This window comes from Narcine bancroftii, chromosome 1 (assembly GCF_036971445.1).
Source record: "Narcine bancroftii isolate sNarBan1 chromosome 1, sNarBan1.hap1, whole genome shotgun sequence".
NCBI classification, from domain to species: Eukaryota; Metazoa; Chordata; class Chondrichthyes; order Torpediniformes; family Narcinidae; genus Narcine; species Narcine bancroftii.
In genome coordinates this window covers 24,372,933-24,399,023 of record NC_091469.1, presented here as the reverse complement: position 1 = coordinate 24,399,023, position 26,091 = coordinate 24,372,933, and the positions used below count along the sequence as shown (strand labels likewise).

At 38.6% G+C, this 26,091-nt stretch overlaps 2 protein-coding genes across 4 annotated transcripts in view; one reads left to right on the top strand and one right to left on the bottom strand.

Moving 5' to 3' along the window:
• Positions 1–7,767, top strand: part of klf9 (Kruppel like factor 9) — an 86,574-nt gene extending 78,807 nt beyond the window's left edge. Inside the window, exon 4 of the transcript XR_011352593.1 lies at positions 7,750–7,767. The gene's annotated coding sequence lies outside the window, so the exon portion shown is untranslated. The remainder of the gene's footprint in view (positions 1–7,749) is intronic.
• Positions 1–26,091, bottom strand: part of smc5 (structural maintenance of chromosomes 5) — a 121,857-nt gene that overhangs the window by 63,029 nt on the left and 32,737 nt on the right. For all 3 annotated transcript variants that reach the window (XM_069922513.1, XM_069922522.1, XM_069922503.1), the window contains exons 3-7: positions 10,382–10,434; positions 7,463–7,625; positions 5,478–5,612; positions 5,256–5,396; positions 3,568–3,729 (exon numbers count right to left, since the gene is read on the bottom strand). In XM_069922513.1, the coding sequence (XP_069778614.1) occupies positions 3,568–3,729; positions 5,256–5,396; positions 5,478–5,612; positions 7,463–7,625; positions 10,382–10,434 (654 nt within the window). The remainder of the gene's footprint in view (positions 1–3,567; positions 3,730–5,255; positions 5,397–5,477; positions 5,613–7,462; positions 7,626–10,381; positions 10,435–26,091) is intronic.

The following is a 26,091-nucleotide window of genomic DNA, read 5'->3' as shown; positions in this document are numbered from 1 at the left end:
CCTGAATTTCAATACTTTTTCGTTTTATTTCAGGAACAAAGTGCAATTTTTCATTAGTCATACAATGCTGGTTTGGGGATGGGGTTTAGAGTCACACCTATACATGATAAAATTTTCTTTTGTTCCTAAGAAACAAAAGAAAGAACAAAACAATAAAATAAATCTTAAATCTATTCTCTCTTTGTTAATTTGCCAATTTTCTATCCATGTTGCTATAACCTCATTTATTCCACTGTCTTCAATCTTGATGATATCCATTACATGGTACCACATTTTGAAAGTCCATATATACATCAACTGCACTTCCTTTGTTGCCAACTTCATTACATATAAAAGTGAATACTAACTCTAGAATTTTCTTCACCACTGAGGTTAGAGAGACTGGATTGTAACTATTCATTCACTCACTAATCTGGGAAAAAAAGATAGAAATAAGAACAAAGAGTTCAAATTTTATTTTCCTGTATAATAAGAGCTTTCCAAGAATTTCTTTTATCCAGTTAAAGGATTTTTTTTTAAATCAACCTTTTTTATTGGCTATGACCCCTTAGGACACTGCTCAAAGTTTATGGACCCCTTCCCTGTGAAACGGCAAAGTTTAGTTGGTCTCTTCCATACCTCTCTCATACTGACTATACAAATAACAAAAAAAAATTAATGATTTCAGTCTGTGATCCCCTTAAATGTGGCCCCTTGGGGAGAGGAAGGGGTTTGGGAATGACCCCCATTGAGAATGGCTGCTCTAGCTAGTACCTGCCCTACTCTGAATCCTTTTGTTTTGAAAAAAAAAAGAAAATACATGCTAATTTTTTTTAAAACTCAAAAAGATACTGTTGCATCCTTTTAAATTTAGACATACAGCATGGTAACAGGCCCTTTCAGCCAACAAGTCCATGCTGCCCAATTACATTAAATTAATCTACATCTCTAGTGTAGGAAACCAGAGCCCCCAGGGAAAACCCACATAGTCACGGGGAGAACCTACAAACTCCTTACAGACCGTGTGGGATTCGAACCCCAGTCCCGATCCTGACGCTGTAAAAATGTTGCGCTCATCTCCACGCCAACCATTCTGCCCTTTTAAGTTTTGTCATACATCATGGTGACAGGTCATGGCATCCAATTTACACTCAATTAACCTACACTCCCATACGTTTTAAATGGTGGGAGGAAACCAGAGCCCTAGGGAAAAACCCATGCAGATATGGAGAGAACATACAAATTCCTATAAAAACATTGTGGCTATGCCAATCATGCTGCAATGTTGGGTTCAAATCTCACAGTCTGCAAGAAGTTTATACATTTTCCGTGTCTGTGTGGGTTTTCCCGGAGGCTCCAGTTTCCTCCCACAGTTTAAAACATACCAGGGATGTAGGTTAATTGGGTGGCATAGACTCGTGGGGTGAAATGGCCTGTTACCATGCTATATGCTAATTTTTAAAATATATAATTCTAAATTATAATTTGTCATTCCTGGTTGCATTTGATACATTTCTCAACTTTAATTTCAAACTTTATTTAATTAGTTTAAATATTTATGAAACTATTCTGACTAAAACGGTGAAGTTAATGCAAATACAGTACTGAACTGCATTATATTGGTAATCATTAAAGAAAAAGAAAATATTGTACCTTAACATAAAGGTAACAATGCACAGAAATATTTAGACTAAGAATCGGAGAGAATAAGCAGAGATTCATTCATCAGGATCATTCATGGCCTTTAAGTGCAAGTATCTGTGATGAAAGAACTCAATGCAGTGGTAAACTGCTATTTAGGTACAGTCATTTGAAATCAAGTCTCCAGGCATAAAGGTTAATTGAGAGCTCATCTTTCCCAAAATGTGGTAGAGGAGTAACACAGACAAAGATTTTATTCCAAGTTGCTGGTGATTTAACTAATCTCAATGAAAATCACCCAAAAGAATGGTAACTCTGTAAAGGTGATCATCCATCTCCTTTTTAAATGTACTTTTGCCAAAAATCTGTGGAAAGTTTCTGGTGGCCTGTGTTGAGATTTATCCCATAATGTCATAGAGCATGGAAAAAGGCCCTTTGGCCCAATGCCTGTGCCAACTGAAATGTCCCACCTGCCTGCATTTAGTTCATTGACCTCAAAACTGATCCTATCCATGCATCCTTCAAAGTTTTTTCTTACCTCCTTTGGGCAGCTCACTTTCTACACTAAAATTTACATTCTGTGCAAATAGGTTTACCCCTCAGGATCCAGTTAAATCTCTCTCCCTCCCACCTCACCTCAAACTGAGTTCTCTGATTTTCAATACTGCTACTTCTGCTACTCTGAGCCAAAGTCTTTGTACGTTCACCCGATCTATTCCTCTCATTATTCTGTATACCTCTAGGAGATCACCATTCACCCTCTTGTACTCCGAGCAAGATAATCAACCTCTTCCTATAGTTTGGCTCCCGAGTCCTGGCAACATCCTTGCAATAGATCTGACTTTGTTCTCCATTGTCTGTTTCCAAATATCAGCAGCTGGTGAAAGACAATCAAATATGTAAAATATGCACTTTGGTCTACCCAGAATTTGCTAGTCTTCCAGTGCAGGCAACGATCTAAAATTGAATGTGCAGCTAGCACAAAGGCTTTATGAAGAAGACTGCTAGTGTAATCATTCCCCCACAGTTACTGAGGGGCTGGAGGATGTGTAAAAACCTCTTGGTCTCATCACTCACAAAATTCATATGCAAAAAGTTAATCTCATTCTGATAAAAATGTAAACCTTGTAAATCAGTCAAAAAATATCTTTTTGCATGGGGACTGGTGACAAAGTACCATACTGTACAAGTCTGATTATCCAAAATCAGATTCTCCAAAATCTTCAATTATCCAGATTTAAAAATAAAAATTTTTGATAAATGAGGATATCGCAAACATATCAGAAATCCTCATTTATCTGAAATTTTTCAGAGCTGAACTGACAGGCAACCTTGTTGTTTGTTGTTGTATAAATACTGTTATGAGTGATTTGCTGTTGCTACTGAGCTGTTTTTAAAAAATAACCAGTTCTCCGAAAAAGGCCCGGTCCCAACCATTTTGGATAATTGAAGTTGTACTGTATTACATGTTTGCAAATTTTATGAAGAAAGTTATTTTTGGATTTAGAGGTTTAAGGGCACAAGCAAAACCAAAAGGCAAGGGTGAAAAATGGGCAGATGAAATTTTTGACTGAGGAATAATCACAACCTTTAACATAAAAGATGGCAAAAACCTGAGATTAGGGAACAAAAGAGCGCAGAGGATCCTCGGTCCATCAAGTCAATATTCTTCATCGTTAAATAAGTAATGAAAAATAAAACAGTTCTCTCTATTTGAATGAAAAAAAATAAGATTCCTGTTGTGAGAAAAGTGCCAAAACACAACACAACAGTTTAACAAATGCCATCTTGTTTCTCCTTAAATGTGTGTATGAAATACCTTATGTCTTACCTGTTTAAATAATGCAGCATTTCTGTTTATACAAGTTTTTAACATTTGTGAAATGGCACACATTTGTAGCAACCATGAATAAATTTGGAAATGACATTATTAACCAAGCTTCTAACCTTTGCCATGACTTTTGCCTCCTGCTCCCTACACTGTTTTTCAGCAACTTGAATTCTTCTAGTCACTGGAGCCTGGGCTTCTTTTAGCGATTTCACTTCTTGTTTTAGCTGTTCACGGAGGTGCTTCACTTGCTCATGCTCCTGCCGAGCAACTTCATATTCCTTTAAAAAGAGCAACAGTCCAATCTTTATTATACAAAGTATGTTTCATTATATCTTTGTAATGCAGAGCATGCCATTGGGGTCTGTGCTATTTCTCTTGAACAGCTATTCACTTAGTAAATCATAAATCACAAAAATCTGTGGACATCGTGGTTGAAGTAAAACCAGCTATTTACTTAGGCCCACTAGATTGAAAATATTTTCTTTTCAAGTATTTAATCAAGTATTCAGGCAACACACTTACAGCTAAATGCAAATCACACCACCAATGGTAGAATAGCCAAGATGTAGTATAATTTTACATTGCTGTATAATTCTGTTTACAATAAACAGAGTAGCAATATATAAAGTTCAGGTTTATTATCATTGTATTTACAAGATTATTTATAATTAATATACCATATATACTCATGTAATAATTGAGTTTTCTGGACCAATATTTTGGGTCAAATTTTGGAAGGGGGGGTGTCAACTTTTACGGGGCATACTTTTGACTGCAGTAAGTACCTATGCCATTCAAGGTGTCAGGAGCTCTGATGTCCACGAACAAGTGTTAAGGAGCTCAGATGGGTGGGTGGCCAGGGCCAGAGAGATGGTCTGTGGCTGGGCATCGGGAGTTCTGGTGAGTGGGCAACTGAGGCGAGGGTCCACGGTCAAGTCATCAAGAGCTCTGGTGGGCGGGCAGCCAGGGTGAGGACTCCGGTTTGGGGTGTCAGAAGGTCAGATGAGTGGGCAGCCAAGACGAAGGTTCATGGTCAAGGTGTTAGGAGCTCAGATGGGGAGGCAGTTGGGATGTCAGATGGGAGAGTGGCCGAAGTGAGAGCTTGCGGTCCTGGCATCAGGAGCTTGGACTGAGAGTATATGAGTGTTTTTCACTTTGGCAATTCAACCTTCTTTAGTGGAAGCCTCAGACTTCTCCATCTCAATAATTATCTCCATAATTGTTAAGATGGAGCAAAAATTAAAGGTGTTAAACATTAAGGAGATTATTTTCCAACATGCAGAAACAGTTGATGAAAAATAAATAATAAATTTTCACAGTACATGATGTGGGTTGGATAACAAATGATCTTGGAATATTACCATCAATAGCAATTTCCACTGATAAGTGTAATTTTTAAGGAGATAATTTTGGTTAGGTGCCCTCTACTAAAATATCTATCCATCTCTGTGTATTCTTGAGCAAGCAATAAGCTTGGGAAATAACTTTTTCGGCCATCATTTGCCCATTGAATCACAATTAACTTAAACTACAACTTACTCAAGATCATTTAGTTCTTTGGGAGAGGCAAAACCCAGAAGAAAAAAAATCCTAGCCAACTTGGGGAAAGAAATTCTTCCCTGATCTAGATTAAAAATACTGCAAAAATTGAACAGGTTCTATGCCTTAAGCCAATTAATGCCAATGAACAGGCATCATTTTCATACAAAGTCACGTCCCCTAAGAATCAGGAACACCAAGAACAAAGGAATACTCTAATCAGTCTCATATCACTAACATGTACAAATAGGATGCATCAACTTACCACCCAGGGTCTCTTTCTTTCTAGCACCTTTATTTTATCCAAATGTCTCTGTCGTTCATAATATCGCTGCACATCTTGCTCACTTCGCTCATTTCTTTGCTTCATTTTCTCCAAAGCAGCTAATTTTTCTTTACACACGTTCTATAAAGACAGTAAATAAGCCATTTTTGAAACTATGAAGAAAGCAGGTAAATTTCACAACAACTTTACGTACATCTTTACCTCCAGCTCTTTCTCCTTTTCTCTGTAATTCTTTAAATCACTGTGAAATTTGTACATTTCTGGTGGGCCAATTGATTTCTCTGTTGCTTCCAAAAGCTCAATTTTTGACATTTTTGCAAACTCTCCAACTTTCTCCTGTTAAAATTTAATATGAAAGTAAGTGAATAATTTGCCAAAGTCAAAATCAAACTGCTCAGTACATCAAAACATTAAAAAGATAAAATGCTCTACCACAAATAATTCTGCCAATGTGAGGGAGAAGAGACGGAAAGGTACAAGTGGAATACTGAGGAAGTGAGGGAGAGCGAAAGAGAGACAGAATAGGACAGTTATTCAGAGAGGATGTTTATACAACTAGAAAACATTTCTTTAAAAGAAAATGGTACTGCAATGCCTCAATGTGACGCTGTTCCTCAAAGATACGCAAACACCATCTACAGTCTCAGCTCCAAGGAATGTAGATGGCTGAGAGGGGATTTGATAGAAGTATTTAAAATTATGAAGGGAATAAATAGAATAGACGTAAATAGACTCTTTCCCCTGAGGGCAGGGGAGGTTGGAACAAGAGGGCATAAGTTAAGGGTAAAGGGGCAAAACTTTAGATGAAATATTAAAGGATGCTTTTTCACTCAGAGAGTGGTGGCAGAATGGAATGATCTTCCAAAAGAGATAGTTGCAGCAGGGTCCCTTCTGTCATTTAAGAGAAGGTTGGTTGTGTACATGGATGTGAGGGGTTGGAGGGTTATGGGCAGAGAGTAGGAGGGGGAAGCTAGTGGAGTTCAAGTGAACCGGCGTGGACTTGAAGGGCCGACATGGCCTGTTATATGGTTAAAAGCTTCGGTTACAACGAGGTTTCATATTTTCCCCAATGCCTGCCTTGCAGTCAGAAACGAAAATATAAATATTGCACTGACAAGCTAGATATAGGGCACAAAATCACCATGAGAAATCAGGCAGCCAGGCTTGTACAGCATTTCAAAATGGGAACACACCAATGTTCCATATTTGATCACGAGATTAACTTGTGGCCGATAACTTTTCACGCCAGCATCAACACTAAAATATTTGGATCAGTACAGAACCAATTTCTAAGTACTTAATTAATTTACAATATTTTCGCATCTAAAAACTCACATAGTAAAAAGCATATAGGCATAATTTTGTAAACCGAAAGTAAATCATTAATATTTTTGTTTTTTCATGATTCTGTCATACCATAGGCATTGAGTGATTCAAAGGGTTTAAAAAAGCATGAATAATGTTCAACAAATTGTAAATATAAGAACTTTTGAAAACAGATATAAGAATAGGCAATATGGCTAACTGAGTCTGTTCATCGCCCCAAACAAAAGTAATTAGCACCATTGAAGAAATTCTAAACAAGATTTATCAGGCTAATTCCAGAGACATTCCAGTTATCTCATCCAAAAAGCCATAACAATTTGTCTATTCCTTTGGGCTTAAAAGAATAAACCAAAATTCTAAGTGTCTTAAGAGGCATTGAGATGTTTTCACTAGTTGGGGCATGGTTACAAAATAAGGGGCTGATCATCTAAAACTGAGAGCCACCACCCTCTCTCAGATGATAATGAGTCTCTGGAATTCTGTGCTCCTTAAGATGGATAAGGCCAAATTATTTACACATATTTGAAGGGATGATGGATAAATATTTGGGAAAAAAATTGACAAATTAAGGATTATGGTAACTGACACAAAAGAAGAATTGAGATCAGCATAATCATCCATGATCATATTGAAGAGTGAGGCATCCTTGAAGAAATTAGTGAACTACTCCTAATACGATTTTCTTGTGTTTCATCAAGGAAATAGGATCACGGCTGATTAGGGTCTTCACTCACACTTCCAAAAGATTTACATATACCATTATTATATTTTAACCAAAAATTCATTTTCAATGAATAACTGTCCGGAACCCTTTACCATTCCTTTATATTGTTTCCAAATATCCTGACATAAATACATACCTGAGGTAAAAACTGGCAGAGATTACCCACTTGAATATTCAAAGCAGAAATCTGTTCTTCAACCATTTTCTGGGTTGCATGTTCTTCATTTATTTGCCATACTGATTGGTTATTTATGACAGAAATCTCTCGACTTATGATAAGATTTTTTGAACGCCTATAGCTATAAAGACCATTTAAAATACAAAAACATAATTATATCTTCAGAAAATAAAACAAATGCAATATTATTATGCAATGCACCTTTCTTTGAAGGTAAAATAATTGATATTCTTAATTTTGGACAGGATGATGGTATTACCAAACAAAGCCACAATGGAGTCCCTCAGTATACCGAGAAGATTCAACTAAACAGATTGCACTTTCCATCATGTTTAAATTGCATTTTATACAGGTCATAATTTTTCAAATAACTTGTCAGCTTTCAAGTCTACAGCTAAGTATACTTAACACAAGAAAATAAGAAATAGGAGCAGAAGTAGACCATATGGCCCATCGAGCCTGTTCTGGCATTCAATAAGATCATGGGTGATCTGATCATTGACTCAAATCCACCTTCCTGCCTTTTCCCCATGTCCATTAATTCTTTTTTTATGTAAAAATCTATCTAACTGGACCTTAAATATGTTTAATGAAGTAGCCTAATGAATCCCACTGATTCACGACTCTCTGGGGAAAAAGTTTTTCCTCATCTTTGTCTTAAATCTACTCCCCTAGATCTTGAGGCTGTTCCCCCTAGTTTTGGTCTCACCTACCAGTGAAAACAATTTTCCTACCTCTATCTTATCTATCCCTTTCATAATGTTATATGTTTCTATAAGGACTCCTCTCATTCTTCTGAATTCGAGTGAGTATAATCCCAGGTGATTTAGTCTCTCCTCATAGGTTAACCCCCTCATCTCCAGAATCAACCTGGTGAACCTCTTCTGGACTGCCTCCAAGGCCAGTATATCCTTCCTCAAGTATGGAGACCAGAACTGCACACAGTACTCTAGGTGAGATCTCACCAGTACCTTGTACAGTTGCAGCATAACCTCCCTGCTCTTGAATTCCACCGTGAAAACTGACAAAATATTTGTTCAATGCCTCAGCCATTTCCTAATTACTTAACGTTGACTCCAACCACCCTCTTCCATTTTATATAATGATAATGTTTTTTGCTCTCTGTTTTTATATTTTGTGCTAATTTACCTTCATAATCCTTCTTGTCTTCCTTATTTCTTGTTTAGTTGTCCTTTGTTGCCTTTTCTCAATCCTTCAGTTTCCCACTACTCTTGGCTACTTTGTACACACGAGCTTTTAATTTTATACTTTCCTTTATTTCCTTAGTTAACCAAGGCTGACTCTTCCCTCTCTTACTGTCCTTATTTTAAAACAGGAATATATTTTTGTTGATCAAAACACCATGCATGTAGAAAAAGAGCCTGCATCCACCTACTCACTGGTTAGCATCTAGGAAGGAGAATTTTGTACTGAGTAAAGCTTCAGCTTTATGCAATCAAACCTTCAATTATTGTTTAATCAAACAAAGAGTTTTTATTTGTCTTTTATCCTGCAGTTTTTTCCAAGAGGGTACCTAACTACCAGATAATTAATCTTACCTATCTCATTGCACAATACTAGATCTAAAATAGCTTTCTCCCTTGTTAGTTCCTTAACACGTTGCGCAAGAAAACTATCACGGATCCATTCTATGAAGTCATCCTCTGGACTACCTCGAGCAACTTGATTTTCCCAATCTACATAGAAGTTAAAGCCCCCCACGACAAATGCCATTCTGTTCTTACATGCCTCATCTATCTCTCAGTTAATTGCCTGTGCCACTGCGCTATTGTTATTTGGTTGATGATAGATAACTCTCACCAGTGATTTTTTTCCCTTTCCTATTCTTAATCTCTTCCCAGATGGACTCAACACTCTGCTCCATAGATCTTATATCATCTCTCATCCTTAATTAAGATTGCCACCCCACCATCTTTAACTTCCTGTCTATCTTTTCGTATTACCTGATACCCTTGAATATTTAATTCCCAACCATGCCCACCTTGCAACCATATTTCTGTGATGGCCACTAAAACATGCCCAGGTACTAATTGGTGTCTCAAGTTCACTAATCTAGTTTCTAATACTACAGGCATTCAGATAAAGTACCCTTATGCTCATTGTCCTTTTAGAATCTAGTGACCTTTGCTTTTGACTTTTCTGCCCTCTATTTTTCTTTTCCTCTTTCCTTACTCTATAGCTTTAGTCTCTGTACCACCTTCCTCATTCTTTCTTTGTAGGTTCCCATCCCCCTGCCCCATTAGTTTAAATCTTCCCCAACAGCACTAGCAAACAATTTCCCCAGAACATTGATTCCAGCCCTGCCTAGATGTAGACCGTCTGCTTTATACTAGTCCCATCTGCCCCAGAACTGGTTCCAATGCCCCAAGAAACTGAAACCCTCCCTCCTGCACTACCATTCAAACCACATATTCATTCTAATTATCCTGCTATGTCTATTTTGGCTAGCTCATGGTACTGGTAATAATCCTGAGATTATAACTTTTGAGGTCCTACTCCTTAATTTATCTCCTAACTCCCTAATTTCTGTTGGACACATGTCTGAAACTTTAAAAAATTTGCAAGATATTAAGTGATCATTTTACTTTTAATTTGTAAATAAAGATGACCATCAATACAAATAAATAGAGTTAGAGAAGCCTCCACTGAAACATGAACTTATTAAAAAAATTTTTTTTGTGCTTGGTGTGAAAACTGTTTACTCTCTAATGAGTTTGCTAAATGTACACGGGCTATAAACTGGCAGAGTAGTAGCTATGGTGAGGATAGAATGTTTAGTTACAACTGTGTGAGAGATATGGAATTAGGACATGTAATACTAAGATAATACAGTATCAGGCAGTTCATTATACTTACAGTTCAAGTTCAATACATCCTTTGTTATATCCACGTTTCACATAAAGACCAACCTGTTTAAAAAGTTGATGATTTTATTTAAGACCTTACAAACTGTACAAAAATAAACTGAAAGAATAAAATACATCTCAATACAATATTGTTTAACTACAGATCAGAATAACAAGACTGCAATATTTCCTTATTATTAAGACTAATAAGTAAAGGGGGGGGGGGGGTTAACAACAGATCATGAATCATAGCCCACGATCAGAGAAGTATAAAGTATCTTATACAAGGGAATTTTGCGTGTATTATTTGTGTAACTTTTGTATTCAATATTATTTTTGGACATAGTTATAATTTAATTCTTTAATTATTATAATTATAGAATTTGATGTTCTGAATGAAATATGTAATAATGATGGTTACGCTTCTAATTTACAATTGATATGTGATACATATAAAATTTGATTTATGTATACCTTGCCTATAGGGTTTTTGTTAAACTCAATAATTTTAAAAGGAAATAGTGAAAGCTGACCCATTTAGAAGAAATGTAAAGATCAAACCACTTCAATAATCCCATTCAACAATACCCTAAAAAAAATTTGTTAGGGACAAAAGTTATCTACTCACTTCAATTAAACCAAGTACCTTGATAAGATAGAATGGACTAAATTTCTTGAGTCTCTCGTTCAAATAATAAATACCACTTGCCATTTCACAATCCTTTATTGGAGTTAGTAGCAAAGTACAAGTCAAAAACATTCTTAGGATAAACCATTTCCAGAATAAATTCTTATTTATCTGTTTAAAATACAATCACAGAAATGCACACAGATTGGAAAAGCAGAGTATTTTACAACATTCACTTTTAGGAAAACCATGGTACTTTTATGCAGCAATGGGTGTACAAGGAAGTATTTTAAACTTGTTTTTCTTCCTTTGAAAACTTAAAACACCTTAAGACAAAGGATAAACATCAAAATTTCAATGTCAGAGCCAAGAAGCTGCTCGTCCTACCACAAGGAGGCAATCATATTTCAATGATGTAATGGTTATTTTGGCCTGTCGCAAATTACAGAGAATTGATGGATGTGAAGATGGTGCGAAATAGATTTCCAAGATGATATCAGAACTGAAATTGCACCCATTAGGAAATAATGAACCGGCAAGGTTTCTTATTTAAAAAAACCGACAAGTGACCACACAGTTCAATAGTGAGGAAGAAATTAAATCAGAAATTTCTTTACCCAAAAAAAAAGATAACAGCCAGGGTGTGTACTTCACTATCACCAGGAATAGATACATGTACTTCTGGGAAAGCTAAACCAAAAGAGAAAAAAGGAATGGAAGGAAATGCTGAACAAGTGAGATGAAGTACTTGACTGAAGTGTGAATACTGGAATAGATTAGGTGAGTGAAATCCTGTATTTCCACATAATACTATGAAATATATATACTTGTGACCGTAGCTTCTTAAACCTCCAATGAAACCCAGCTATCCCCATTTATTACAATGCAACAACAGATTCATCAATGTCATAAAAAAAAACCACAGCCACCTAACTGCAGGATAAAAGACAAATAAAAACTCTTTGTTTGATTAAACAATAATTGAAGGTTTGATTGCATAAAGCTGAAGCTTTACTCAGTACAAAATTCTCCTTCCGAGATGCTAACCAGTGAGTAGGTGGGTGCAGGCTCTTTTTCTACATGCATGGTGTTTTGATCAAGTTGATGGCATAAATGGAAATAAATTAGTATAATCTGATAACCATGGTTGCAAGGTGCCTAAAACTGAAAAATTAATATTAAAGAATCTCTAACATTTCAGAAGGATTGGTCAGAAAAAATGAGAGATGTAGGAGGCTTGTTAATAATGGATTAGATCACTGCAGCGGAGATAAATAATATTGGCGCAAGGTCAAGACGTAGAATCAGTTTAATGGTTAAGGATAAAGCCACTGGTGAGAATAATACCATAAATTAAAAAAAAGACTGCAAGTGAAGGCTGCAACAATCATTGGGAATCTTAATTACCTCATTGACTGGACAGAGCAAATGGGCCACATAGCCACAAGGATAAGTTCATAAATTTCTTCGGGCAATAAGTTGAGCAAACAATCAGGAAGCAGGCCAGTTTAGACCACTGTGTAATGAGACAGGTTAAATTAATGGTACAGTAAGTAATGACCCTACGAAACAACAATTATATCATAGAAGAACTTCAAATTCAGTTGCAGATGAGAAATGTGGCTCGAAAGCCAAGATCCAAATCTTCAACAAAAACCAATTACAATAGGACATGGATAGAGTTGGTTAAAGTGGACTGGAAAACAAGTTTAAATAATAAGATAGCAAATCATCAGGAGTAGATAGATATTTATAAATTTCAGATATATTCCATTTGAAACATAAAGCTGACTAATGAAGTTAAAGTTCAAGTTTATTATCCGATTATAAAAGAACTATACAACGTAACCATATAACCATTTACAGCACAGAAACAGGCCAGTTTGGCCCTACTAGTCCATGATGAACATCTTCTCCCACTGACCCATATTTCGCCCATAATCTTCCACACCCCTCCCGTTTATATACCTATCCAACCTTTCTTTGAATATTAACATTGATCTCGCTTCAACCACCACTGACAGAAGTTCATTCCATACCCCCACCACCCTCTCCATGAAGAAATTACCCCTTATGCTTCCCTTAAACTTTTCCCCTTTTACTCTCAATCCATGCCATCTTGTTTGAATCTCTCAGTGGAAAAAGCCTATCTACATTGACTCTATCTTTCCCCTTTATAATTTTAAATACTTCGATCTTTAAACTTCTACACTCCAGGAAATAAAGTCCCAGCCTGCTCAACCTTTCCCTGTATCTCAAAACCCAGCAACATTCTCATAAACCTCATCTGCACTCTCTCTATACTGTTTATATCCTTCCTGTAATTTGGCGACCAAAACTTCAGACAATATCCCAAATTTGGTCTCACCAATGCCTTACACAATTTCAACATAACATCCCAAGTCCTGTGTTCTATACTCTGATTTATGAAAGCCAATATACTAAATGCCTTCTTCAACACCCTATCCACAAGTGATTCAACTTTCAGAGAATTATGTACCATGACTCCTAAATCTCTTTGTTCCACTGCACTCAATTGTCTACCATTTAATGTGTATGTCCTATTAGTCCTACCAAAATGTAGCACCTCACATTTATCAGTATTAAACGCCATCTGCCAGCCCACTCTTCTAACATGATGAAACTGCATTCGAGAGAGAGAGAGAGAGAGAGAGATGCTCTAACTCGATTATCCAAAATGCTTGGGTCCGGACCTATCTCGGTTAAGCAGATTTTTTTTCCAGATATTCTGCAATTTTCTATAAAGCAGCCCAGTAGCATCAAGAGAATACTTGTATCAGCTGTTGCCAATCCCACACACCTCCCCATCACTGTCAACAAACCTGCCTGGGAGCCCAAGGTCCCTGCTCGTGCCCAAGACCCAGAAGTCTCACATCATCTGTAAGTGGTAAGAGTTTGCACAGGGATTGTTCTCCAGCAAAATTTCAGCAACCCCATGGAAAGGGTATTTGACAGAGGGAGCAGCTCAGGCAGGCGGATGAGGAGCGGGGAGGGAGAGTAATTCATGGCAAAAAAATGACAATTTATAAATAATCAGTGTTATCCTTTCCTTCAATGTGTAACCTGTGGAGAAATGTCTCCATTGTAAAACTGATGCCCTGTAGCCCCACTTGAGCAAAGGGGATACATTTTTTAAGCTTTTTTTCAAATTACATCATGTTTCACCCAAAAGAATCTTTTGGATATCCGGAATTTCAATTTATCAGTTTTCAGTTAATCGGAAACATAGTGTACCACCTTAAGTAATCTCCATGCCATACAGTAAAACCTCGGTAGAACGCGGTAGCTGGGGTCCAAGATTACATACCGCGTTACAGCCGAGTCACAGAACAGATACATATATGTCAGAGTGTCCGCGGATAATCAAACCCAAATATTACTAGTTTTCGAAGGATCCACTATCTATAACTAATAATTTCGATGAAAGAAAGTAAGTGCATTCTTTTAATATTGGCATTCTGAATTTTAATCAACTTATTTTACAGAAAAATAGAGTTCCCCCCAATATTTTCATTCAAAATGACCACTTAAAAGGAGCTGCCATTACAGATCAAAGTGATATATAACGTGGACACTGATTGGCCCGGAGATGACTTAACGAAGATATTTCCATTTTTATCAACTAATCAAAAGCTCCATACTGTTGACTTCTTGGGCAAACTAACTGGAACTATTTATTTTTTTAAAGCTACAAATGATATGGGAAATGGACATTTATTAGGAAGTGAGTTCAGTAACCTATGAACAATATAAGAACTCAAGTTGAGACTACAATTGTTGACTATGGGGCCAGAGATGGATGTCCCTGCTGACCTCTCCTGTACAAACCAGTTGTACACAGCTGTATGTAGGGGGTGCATCTGCAGCTGTTCTGGCTCTCTTCCTGGCTAGCCCCTCATTGTCACTGACTGTGTGGACAAATGACCTGAATTTGTCCTCTTCTTTCAGCCACCCTCACAGTGTTGATTCAGGTATGCCAGTCTCCCTGCAGTCTTTGGCCTGTGTCTCTCCATTCTTTATCTTGTCAACCAGATCCAACTTTTCATTGATTTTGCAGCACTTTCTCTTGCCCATTTTGAATTGGTATTTCTGCGCACTGTTGTTGTTGTTTCTGATGAGACTCTGAGCAAGTGATGATGTGACTTCCAGCACCAGGGCTTTATATAGTGATTCTTAATCATACTTGTAGTTAAATTTTCACAAGTTGAACCAAACAAAAAGAACATAATTAATGCAGCACTATTTGATCAAGCACAGTATAAAATTCTTTTCTTTGGCTTGGCTTCGCGGACGAAGATTTATGGAGGGAGTAAAAAGTCCACGTCAGCTGCAGGCTCGTTTGTGGCTGACAAGTCCGATGCGGGACAGGCAGACACGATTGCAGCGGTTGCAGGGGAAAATTGGTGGGTTGGGGTTGGGTGTTGGGTTTTTCCTCCTTTGCCTTTTGTCAGTGAGGTAGGCTCTGCGGTCTTCTTCAAAGGAGGTTGCTGCCCGCCAAACTGTGAGGCGCCAAGATGCACGGTTTGAGGCGATATCAGCCCACTGGCGGTGGTCAATGTGGCAGGCACCAAGAGATTTCTTTAGGCAGTCCTTGTACCTTTTCTTTGGTGCACCTCTGTCACGGTGGCCAGTGGAGAGCTCGCCATATAACACGATCTTGGGGAGGCGATGGTCCTCCATTCTGGAGACGTGACCCATCCAGCGCAGCTGGATCTTCAGCAGCGTGGACTCGATGCTGTCGACCTCTGCCCTCTCGAGTACTTCGACGTTAGGGATGTAAGCGCTCCAATGGATGTTGAGGATGGAGCGGAAACAACGCTGGTGGAAGCGTTCTAGGAGCCGTAGGTGGTGCCGGTAGAGGACCCATGATTCGGAGCCGAACAGGAGTGTGGGTATGACAACGGCTCTGTATACGCTAATCTTTGTGAGGTTTTTCAGTTGGTTGTTTTTCCAGACTCTTTTGTGTAGTCTTCCAAAGGCGCTATTTGCCTTGGCGAGTCTGTTGTCTATCTCATTGTCGATCCTTGCATCTGATGAAATGGTGCAGCCGAGATAGGTAAACTGGTTGACCGTTTTGAGTTTTGTGTGCCCGATGGAGATGTGGGGGGGCTGGTAATCATGGTGGGGAGCTGGCTGATGGAGGACCTCAGTTTTCTTCAGGCTGACTTCCAGGCCAAACATTTTGGCAGTTTCCGCAAAGCAGGACGTCAAGCGCTGAAGAGCTGGCTCTGAATGGGCAACTAAACAAAACAGTATAAAATAGGTGAGAAGTAAATCGACTCGTGATAACAGAGGTAATTTATGCAGATTAACACCTTCAAAGAAACTAAATTCAAGCTGTAAATATACAAAATGTCAGTCAAACACATCTATTAAAAATAAGTTAAGTATTTAATTTATAATTTCAATTGGTTCCCTTTGTCATCTTGATTAAAGAAACAGATTTTGAGGGCAAAATGCATATCAATAATCTGTTAAACCCATCCTTTTTTCCATCCATCTATCTTTCAAAATTTACAAAGTTTGGGGTCCACTGACACCCGCGCTATAAGCGATTCCACAGATTAACGAATTGCGTTCTAACTAGGTTTCAGTGTAGGTGCTCTGTGATCAGTAAGGGATTACTTAAAGTGGTATGGGAGTGGGGGAAAAATGTTGAGAACCACTGTTCTAGACTCGATTGTTACTGAAATATTTTCCTTGAGAAACAGTGAAACAAAGTAAAGAGCCATTCCCTTTGGAGTTATGAAACTGTGCACATCACGAGTCAGTTAGATACAATTAAAACAGTGGTTTTCAAACTTTTTCTTTCTGCCCACATACCTCTAAGTAATCCCTTACTAATCACAGACCACCTATGGCAACGGGATTACATAAGGTGGTATGAGAGTGGAAAGAAAAAGTTTGAAAACCACTGCTTTACAGCAACTATACCACCAGTGGAAGGAAAATAAAACTCTAAAGTCTGCAGATACCATAGTTGAAGTAAAAACACAATGCTGGAGAAACTCAACAGGTCATTCAGTGTACTTTACATAACAAAAATACATAACCAATGTTTCAGGCTTGAACCCTTCATCAAGGTATGGAAAAATGTCAGAAGGCATTCACCATCATGTCAACCTGTAGAAGATTGACATGATAGTGGCTGGAGGCCTTACTCGCCTCAATCTTCTTAGGAAGTGCAGTTGCCGTTGCGCCTTTCTGACAAACGAGTAAAGGTGTGTCCAGGATGGGTCACTTCTGAACTGGGCTTCAAGGAACTTGGTGCTCTCGACTCTCTCCACTACTGAGTGGAGGGTAGTTGTTCCTGGTCCTCCAGAAATCCACAATCATCTCCTTTGTCTTGTTCGCATTGAAATTGTTATTCTTGCACAATTTCACAAAATTGTCTACTTCTTCCCTGTAATGCAACTTATCGTTGTTGCTGACGAGGCCAACTATCTCCACACCCTTCCATCTCCATTCATAGAGCCACCCTCTGCCCCTGTTGGTGTGCCATCCCTCCCTTATCCTCCTATTATCTCCTATGAGACTGTGCTCCTCCCCATGTACCCCCTCCCAACTATTTTGTTTGGGCCCCTACCAGCATTTTGTTCATAGCTTGATGAAGGGCTGAAGCCTGAAACATTGGTTATATATGTTTATCTTTGCTACATAAAGTAAACAGTTTGAACTCCAAAAAAAAGGGTGGCCCAATGGAGATGAAAATAAATTTGTCCTTGCAGGGATATGAATCTTCAGAATGCCCTACCAAGAGAGCTGTATAGGAAGACTCATGGAATATATTCAAAGACAAAGAATGTGGTAGAAATGGTTAAAACTATTGTACGATGGGATACTTGGACATATACAGCAAGCTGAATTTTGAGTGATAACGCAGGGCCAAGAGATCAAAACAAACAGTCTCCGGGCATGAGGGGTAAGTGGTGTCTGAAGTAACTCCTGGGTCCTGACAATACAGAATAGAGAGAATTGTTAAATGGTGCTCAAAGATAAATTGTTGCATCCATTGAAAGATTCATTTGACACTGAATGGGGGAATGCAATAAAGAATCACTGCAGTTGGTTTTCCTGTATAAATATTAAACTTCAGCAGCTATAAAGTTTGAGTTCTGATTACGATGAAGGCTGCTGCAGACTCTACAATACATGATATTGTGTTAATAAACTCTTAGAGTGAATCTCAAAGTTTTCACCTTTGAATTCATTTCCATGACAGATTTGGCATAATTGGCAGGATCCCTATTAAAATGGGATATAAAAAAAGGGGAAACGGAAATTGAACTCAGTGGTATTGTCTTAGCTAAAAGGGGGAGTGTCCAGTGTTTCCCTAAAAGGGATACCAGAATTCTAGAATGACTCGCGCTAAGCCAAGACGGCTGACAGGCTGAGGCAAAAGTGCTAAGAAAAAGAGAAACTAGGATTCCGAAAGAATCGAGTAGCTACTAGAAAACAAAAGTAAAAGAGTTGACTTCAAGGACCACGAAGAGAAAAAAAAGTGAGTATATGGGATAACCCATGGTGGTATAACTTCAAAGTTTTGAAAAATATTTAAAGGAGCATGAAGATGGGAAACTGAAGCAATCGATCAGCCATAGTCCGCTGTAAGATAAACCAGATGTCACCAAAAGCTAAGATTCAAATAAGATGAATAAAAAGATACAAAAGCTCGTGCTGCAGAGGAACAAGGTAAGAGATCCCATTGTACCACCAGAATCATCAGCTGATACTGTAATACAAGAAACTGGAGAAGATCGTTACGTGGTAACATTCAGTAGCGATTCATGTGGGTAGCCGCACAAGGATTGGCTGTCTTGGGGTGGGGGGGTTGGTGGTTTAACACTAATCTAAAACTAGGAGAACACCACCTGAATTGGGGACAACACAAATTGGAATGTTGGTAATGTTATTTTTAAAAATGGATGAAGGTGTCCAAAAGACAAATCTCCAAAGAAAAAGGACAGTAAGCAGCTTGAAAAATAAACAGCTGGAGCTGAAATGAAGCTTGTCACAGGATTTTATCTCCAACTCCCCATACCAGCCAGTGTTCCATCGGCACCCAATAGTGAAATAGATGATTTAAAAATGATGACAACTGCATTAGGACAACCGGCACTCTCTCCATACAACTCCCCATGCCAAGAATACAGGCATCTGACACCAGTGAGGGGACTTGCAAAAGGGAATTGAGGTAGAAGGAGCTGAAGGGAGTGTTAACAGTTCTAGAAATGACCCAAAAAGATGCCAGAGGCTTACACAGGAAGAGAGAAGAGGAGGAAAATCTGGAAATGGAGATATTGCAAGTTCCACTCACAATGATAGGCGATGTTCCAGTTTTAAAACCATGGACACTAGCAGAGATGCGCTATGGCAGTGGAGGCCCCAGAACAGTTAAAGAAACCCAATGTGCTCCATGATTGGTTTCTGCAGATGTGTACTATCTATTCATCCATGCTGAGGATCTGCAAATGCTATTAAAATACACAGATGGAACTTCCTGGACCTCGCTGAGGGAAGGATTTGCCATACCACCCAGCAACAAGAGATTGGAGCAAAATAGGACCAAGTAGAAACAGGGAGTGAGTCTCTCACTCACTGGCTGGGAAACAGTTGAAAGGAAGCTATTATGAGAGGGGTGCACAAACACATTAATATAGGGGAGGTATCCTGCTGCCTGCAAAAGAAAGGGGAACCTATCCAAGATTTTATAACTCGATATCAGAGTAAGTGGGAAGAGTATGTTGGAATACCACTGGCTGAAAATGGACTGCTAGCCCTACTGAACTAAACGCTGCATCAGCAGGCAAAAGTATTCCAATTGGTTAATTTAAATTGGCAAAATCAAAACTGGGAAGAGGTGGACACCACTCTAATGAACATGGATAGAGTGGGATTATTCACCTCCCAAGGGGAAAGTAAACCAAAAGTGGCAGGGTAAATCAACCAGAAGAGGGGAGTTTCTCCAAAAGGGGTGGAGCTGCCCATGGAAGAGGAAGAGGTAGAGAACTTTTCCCACACCAGAATAAATACCAAAATCAGTGCAGGAATTGTAGGGAATGGGCCCACTGGGTCAGAGATTGTAACTTATCAAATTATCCAAAACTGGGAAGCTAACCCCAAAGGGGAAACATTTTCAGAGCAGACCCCCAATGCCTAGAGTTCACAGATCCAGCTACGGGAATAACACCCTTCTCTTTTAGCCACCCTGACCTTCAGCCTAGGGTGCCACAGTAAGAAAGTATACAGGCACCACAATCAGACTGTCTAAAAGTATGAAAGAAGAACCTATGACCACCGTAACAATAGGAAATAATTATTTAAATTGTTTGATCAATACTGGTGCCACCATGTCCTTTGTAATTCCCCTGCAGACATCCCCACTAGTGGCATAACTGTTGAAACCATTCTAATAGCTGGTATTTCCATGACCGAGCCCATCTCTATACTCGCCTTTGGGCAGGGGCAAGATGAGCTTTTGACTGACACCTATCTAAAACTAGCCCCTCTTTCCCTGTTAGCCTAACAGACCTTTTGTAAGTTTGAGACAATACTGGACTGTACAGTGGACAGTATATACTGTACATGGAATTTCCTCAAATTAGGATCCTACAAATGTTAATGTATGGGCCAGAAAAGTAAAATGAAAAGCCATATTGTACTGTTGGAAGCTGATAGCAATCCCTATGCTTGGCAAGTCCAGAAACTACAAACACATTTATGGGATAGACCAACCCATGAATGCAGAGTCTGTAATATTTGACTGATACCTGCCAAGAGAAGTCCATTGCACGACCTATTACACTATGCAACCTGATCCGCACTAAGATTAAATTTTACAACCTCATTTGAATGACAAAATCGTGGGTGTAGTTCAGTCCCGAGGGATTGGGGGTCTGAACAGACTTTGTAGAAGAACAGAAAGGAAGATTCTGAAAAGAACACTTAGTGCCTCATTTGACAGTGGCCATTAAACCACAAGCAAAACCTAGAGAAATAAGAATAATGATCAAGCAATTGGTAAAAGAGACTGTACCATGACCCTGTCCATATGGAGATAAAAAGTAGAATAGAATTTTCTTGTGAAAGGGAGGAGAGAATTGTGTTAAAATCCAAGATTTAGTGTTACAGAGTCCAGAGGACCCCCAAAACCAGCAGCAATAGATATGCCCCACAACACAGGGTTACTTCAACAAAAGTAGTTTTTAATTATATTTGAACAAGAAAACAGAATTAAACTTTAACTTATTACTTAACCTCCTTATTTAACCTACCTAACCCACTTAATCCCCCCTTCTAATACTAAGCACAGGTTTGTGTAATGTATATTTAAGGTTAGAAAAGTTCTTTGGATCACAGTCCAATCTCACTGGTTGCAGACTATTCTTGTACTGTGCACAAAAGTTAGCATTAACAAAGTTCACCAGTGTTTGGTGCTTGACAGGCAAATGGTTACCACTCAGGAGGGTGCTTGCTGGTTTTCAGAGAGAGATTCCTTTTCCAGGACATCCGCAACTGATTCCTTTTCAATCAGTCTTGCTGACGAAACTTGCCGCTTTCAGGGTTCTCCAGATGATCCTCGTTCTTTCAGGTCACTTTCAGACCTCCTTTGACCAGGCAGCCTTCCAAAGTTTGCCAGCTTGTCCCTCTGGAACGGATTTCTGTCTCTCTCCTCTTCGTTTCACACCTTCCCTCTCTGAGAGCAAAACTCTTCTCTGCTGCCTGCAAAGATCACATCTCCCAGGCAAGCTGAATGTTGATACTTTGTTGCCTCTTGCAAAAAGCACTCTGCAAAAGTCCTGCAAATATTGTGTTTTAAAATGTTTGTGTGCAACCTGCTCTAACAATTCATCCCAAACCACCTCTAAATACTCTGTCACACCCCTTTAAAGGGAATTTTAACTCAAACTGTCTTAAAATCGCTAAAGAGATAACAATACACTATATATATATATATATAAAAATTCAATTTTTAAAGTATTTTTATACACGATCAATTTTAACATCTTGACAATCGGCAATCACATTATTTATACCTCTGATATGGTTAATTTGCAGATCATATTCTTATAATATCAAACTCCAGTTTAATAATCTTCTGTTTTTAATTCTTCATTTTATTCAATAACACCAGAGGATTGTGGTCAGTGAATATAACAATTGGTTCATGAGAGGTACCAAGATACACGTCAAAATTCTGCAGAGCAAATATGATAGCTAACAGTTCTTTTTCAATAGTGGAATAGTTCTTTTGATGAACATTGAATTTTTTTGAAAAGTAGGCAATTGGATGGTCAATTTCATTATGTTTTTGCAATAAAATTGCACCTGCTGCTCCCTCACTGGTGTCCACTATTACAGAAAATGGTCTGTCAAATTCAGGAGATTTTAACACAGGCAATTTTCTAATGTTGCCTGACGATCTTTAGTTCACACAATTTTTTCCCCTTTCTTCAAAAGATTGGTTAAAGGAAGAGCAAACAGCAAAATTTCTGCAAAATTTCTGCAAAATTTCCTGTAATATCCTGCCATTCCTAAAAACCCTCTCACTGCTTTCTTGCCATTGGGAGTAGGAAACTCAGAAATTGCATTCACCTTAGCTTGAATAGGTGCAACTTTGCCATGGCCAACTACATAACCAAAGTATGTTACCGTGGCATTTGAAAATTGACTCTTTGCTAAATTAACAGTTAAGTTTGCTTTAGATAAGCTTGCAAACAATTTGTCCATTTGCCTTAGTTGTTCTTCCCATGTGTCACTTATTGTGACCAAGTCATTAATAATAAGCATCTGTATAAGTTAACCAAATAATTTGGATAACCAAATTAATCATCCTCTGGAATGTTGCAGGGGCATTTTTCATGCCAAAAGGTAATACATTATACTTGCATAAACCGCAAGGAATTACAAAAGCTGAAATATTCTCTCCTCTCTTAGTTAAAGGCACACACCAGTTCAACAAATTCAACTCTAAGAAATTTAGCTTTGCCAATTTTATCAATATAGTCACCTATTCTTGGAATAGGATAAGCATCTGTTTTAGTTACTGAATTAACCTTCCTATAATCCGTACAGAACCTAACAGTTCCATCTGGTTTTGGTACCAGAATACAAGGAGAACTCCAATCTGAGTTTGAAGGTCTAACAATGTTATTCCTCAACATATATTCCAGCTTCTGATCCATGATTTTACTCTTTTAAATGTTTATTCTATATGGGTACTGTTTTATGGGATTTGCTTCTCGAACATCTATATCATGGTAAATCACTGATGTCCTTTTTGGAACATCAGGGAATAAATTTGTGTATTTCAAAAGTAATTCTTTTAACTTCATCTGCTCTTGTAATTTAAGATGGCCTAACTTTTCTTCCAAATTTTCCAAAATTGTTGAGTTAGACAGGTGCACAGGAACCATGGTTTCTTTAAGATTACCCTCACAAGATTCTGTTTCCATAATCTTATGATCCACCACTTCCTCCACTCTGTCAAAAGCCAACACCTCTGATACAGATTGTTCTCCACTACCCTTATTTCTCGTAATAAGGTTTCAACATATTTATGAGACAAACTTGAGTTTTACACCTTCTATCTGGAGTGTTAGCAACATAGTTAACATCATTCAGTTTTGATTTAATTATGTATGGTCCAGAAAATCTAGCTTTCAAAGGATTGTCATGTGTTGGAAACAAAATCAAAACTTTACTTTCTGTCTTAAAATTTCTCACCTGAGCTTTCCTGTCAAATAAACACTTCATTTTACCCTGAGCCATTTCCAAATTCTCTTGAGCCAAAGTCCACACTTTATGTAACCTATCTTTAAATTTAGAAACATAATCTAGCAAATTCAACTGTACATCCTCATTAACACACTGTTCTTCTATCAACATTAATGCTCCTCTAACTTGATGTCCAAACACATTTCAAATGGGCTGAAACCTAATGACTCCTGCACAACCTCCCTTGCTGCAAACAACAATAAATGAATACCTTCATCCCAATCTTTTCCATTCTCCGTACAGTAAACTCTCATCATATTTTTAAAAGAATGAAATCTTTCCAAAGCTCCCTGAGTTTCAGGATGGTACACAAATGAAGTGATCTGTTTCATTTCCAACTCATAAACTAACTGTTGAAACAACCCAGACATAAAGTTAGATCCTTGATCACTCTGGATCTCTTTTGGTAGTCCAAACACTGTGAAAAATCTTTCCAGAGCTTTTACCACCGTTTTGGCTTTAATATTTCTCAGTGGTATAGCCTCTGGAAATCTCGACACTGTACACATAATTGTAAATAAGCACTGGTTACCAGACTTAGTTTTTGGCAGGGGACCTATACAATCTACAATAATCCTAGTGAAAGGTTCCCCAACAGGAATAGGTTATAATGGAGCCGCTAGAGGACCCTGGTTAGGTTTCCCCACAACCTGAGAAACATGACATATCTGATACCAATTTACAACATCCTTCCTCAAACCAGGCCAGAAAAATTGTTTCAAAATCTTATTCATGGTTTTCTTTACACCAAGATGACCACCCAAAGGTGTACTGTGGGCTAGATCTAATATTTCCTTCTGGTAATTTCTAGGAACAACCACCTGATGAATCACTCCCCACTCCTCATTAGCAGGAATATCAAGGAGTCTCCATTTTCTCATCAACACTTCACCTTTTAAGTAATATCCACAAACCATTTCTTTAATCTCCTATTCATTTACTGCTTTGTCCCTTAAGTCAACAAGATCTGTGTCTATTTTCTGTTGCTGAATTAACTCTTTCCTTGACAAAGAGAAATCCTCACTCTCACAATGACCCTGTTCTTTCAAAAGTACTTCAGAAGTACTTGGCAAATCTCTTATCAACTGGATTTTCTTCAGTTGTCATCATTTTCCTCGTCACAGACTTAGTTACCGCACATGCAGGATATATCTCACCATCCTCTCTAACCACATCCTTACTAGGTCAATAACTGAACCATCTTTATCCTCTGCCAAATCATTCCCCAACAAAAATGAGACACCCTGCAGGGGTAACTTTGGAATTACTCCTACTACAACAGGTCCTTTGACTAATTCTGAATTCAGCACAACCTTGTGAAGCAATATTGACTCTACCTTACCTCCAATACCTTTAATCAAAGTTTTCTCCCCTGTGTCAGTCCTTTGATCCACAGTTAGAACACTTTCTAACAATAATGACTGAGCAGCCCCAGTATCTCTAAGAATTTTAACTGGAACCTGTGGTTCTCCTCCTTTATTGAGACAAAGCCCTCTGACACAGAAGACTTGAAAACATCCATGACTCCTTACTAGGTTTGGCACCTCTGCTCTCCTTAAATTCCACTGTTTGAATACATGCTTCTGGTAAAAACCTGTTTTTCTCTTTTCTTTTTCAAGACTAGACAATTTGCAATCACATGACCAGGTTTGTTACAAAAATAACATACAAAAGCAGTTCTGTCCTTTCCTACCTTTCCTTCATCTTTTCTTTTAACATTTTCTCCAGACATTATTCCAGGCCTACTATCCTGCTCCATACTAACCTTATGAACAGGTTTATTAATCTGTTCCACATTAGCTCTCTGAAAATGCCTATTATTCTGGAATGTACGACTTGCCCGAGCGTTGCAGGACTTTGTAGGGGTGCTGCAGGGGCGTGGTGTGTGGACCTCGCCGGACAAAAACTAAATCGGCCGTGGCCAGCTCCTTGGGGGACACAGGACGGGTGGCTTTCATGATGGGGGCGCTAGTGAGGCGAGCTTACCCCACAAGTCTGCTAGCAAGGTCTGACTCTCAGTCGCGGAGCTGATGCTCGGGCCAAAGAACTCTCCGGGTAGTGACATCAGCGCACCGTAGACCAACTCCGCAGACGATACCTGTAGGTCTTCTTTCGGAGCCATTCCGATGCCGAGCAGGACCCAGGGCAATTCGTCCATCCAGCTGGGACCGGGAGGCGAGCCATGAGGGCTGACCTTAGGTGCCGGTAAAAGCGCTCCATTAGGCCGTTGGCTTAGGGATGGTATACGGTGGTGTGATGGAGTTTGATCCCCAAGAGGTTCGCCAGCTGTGACC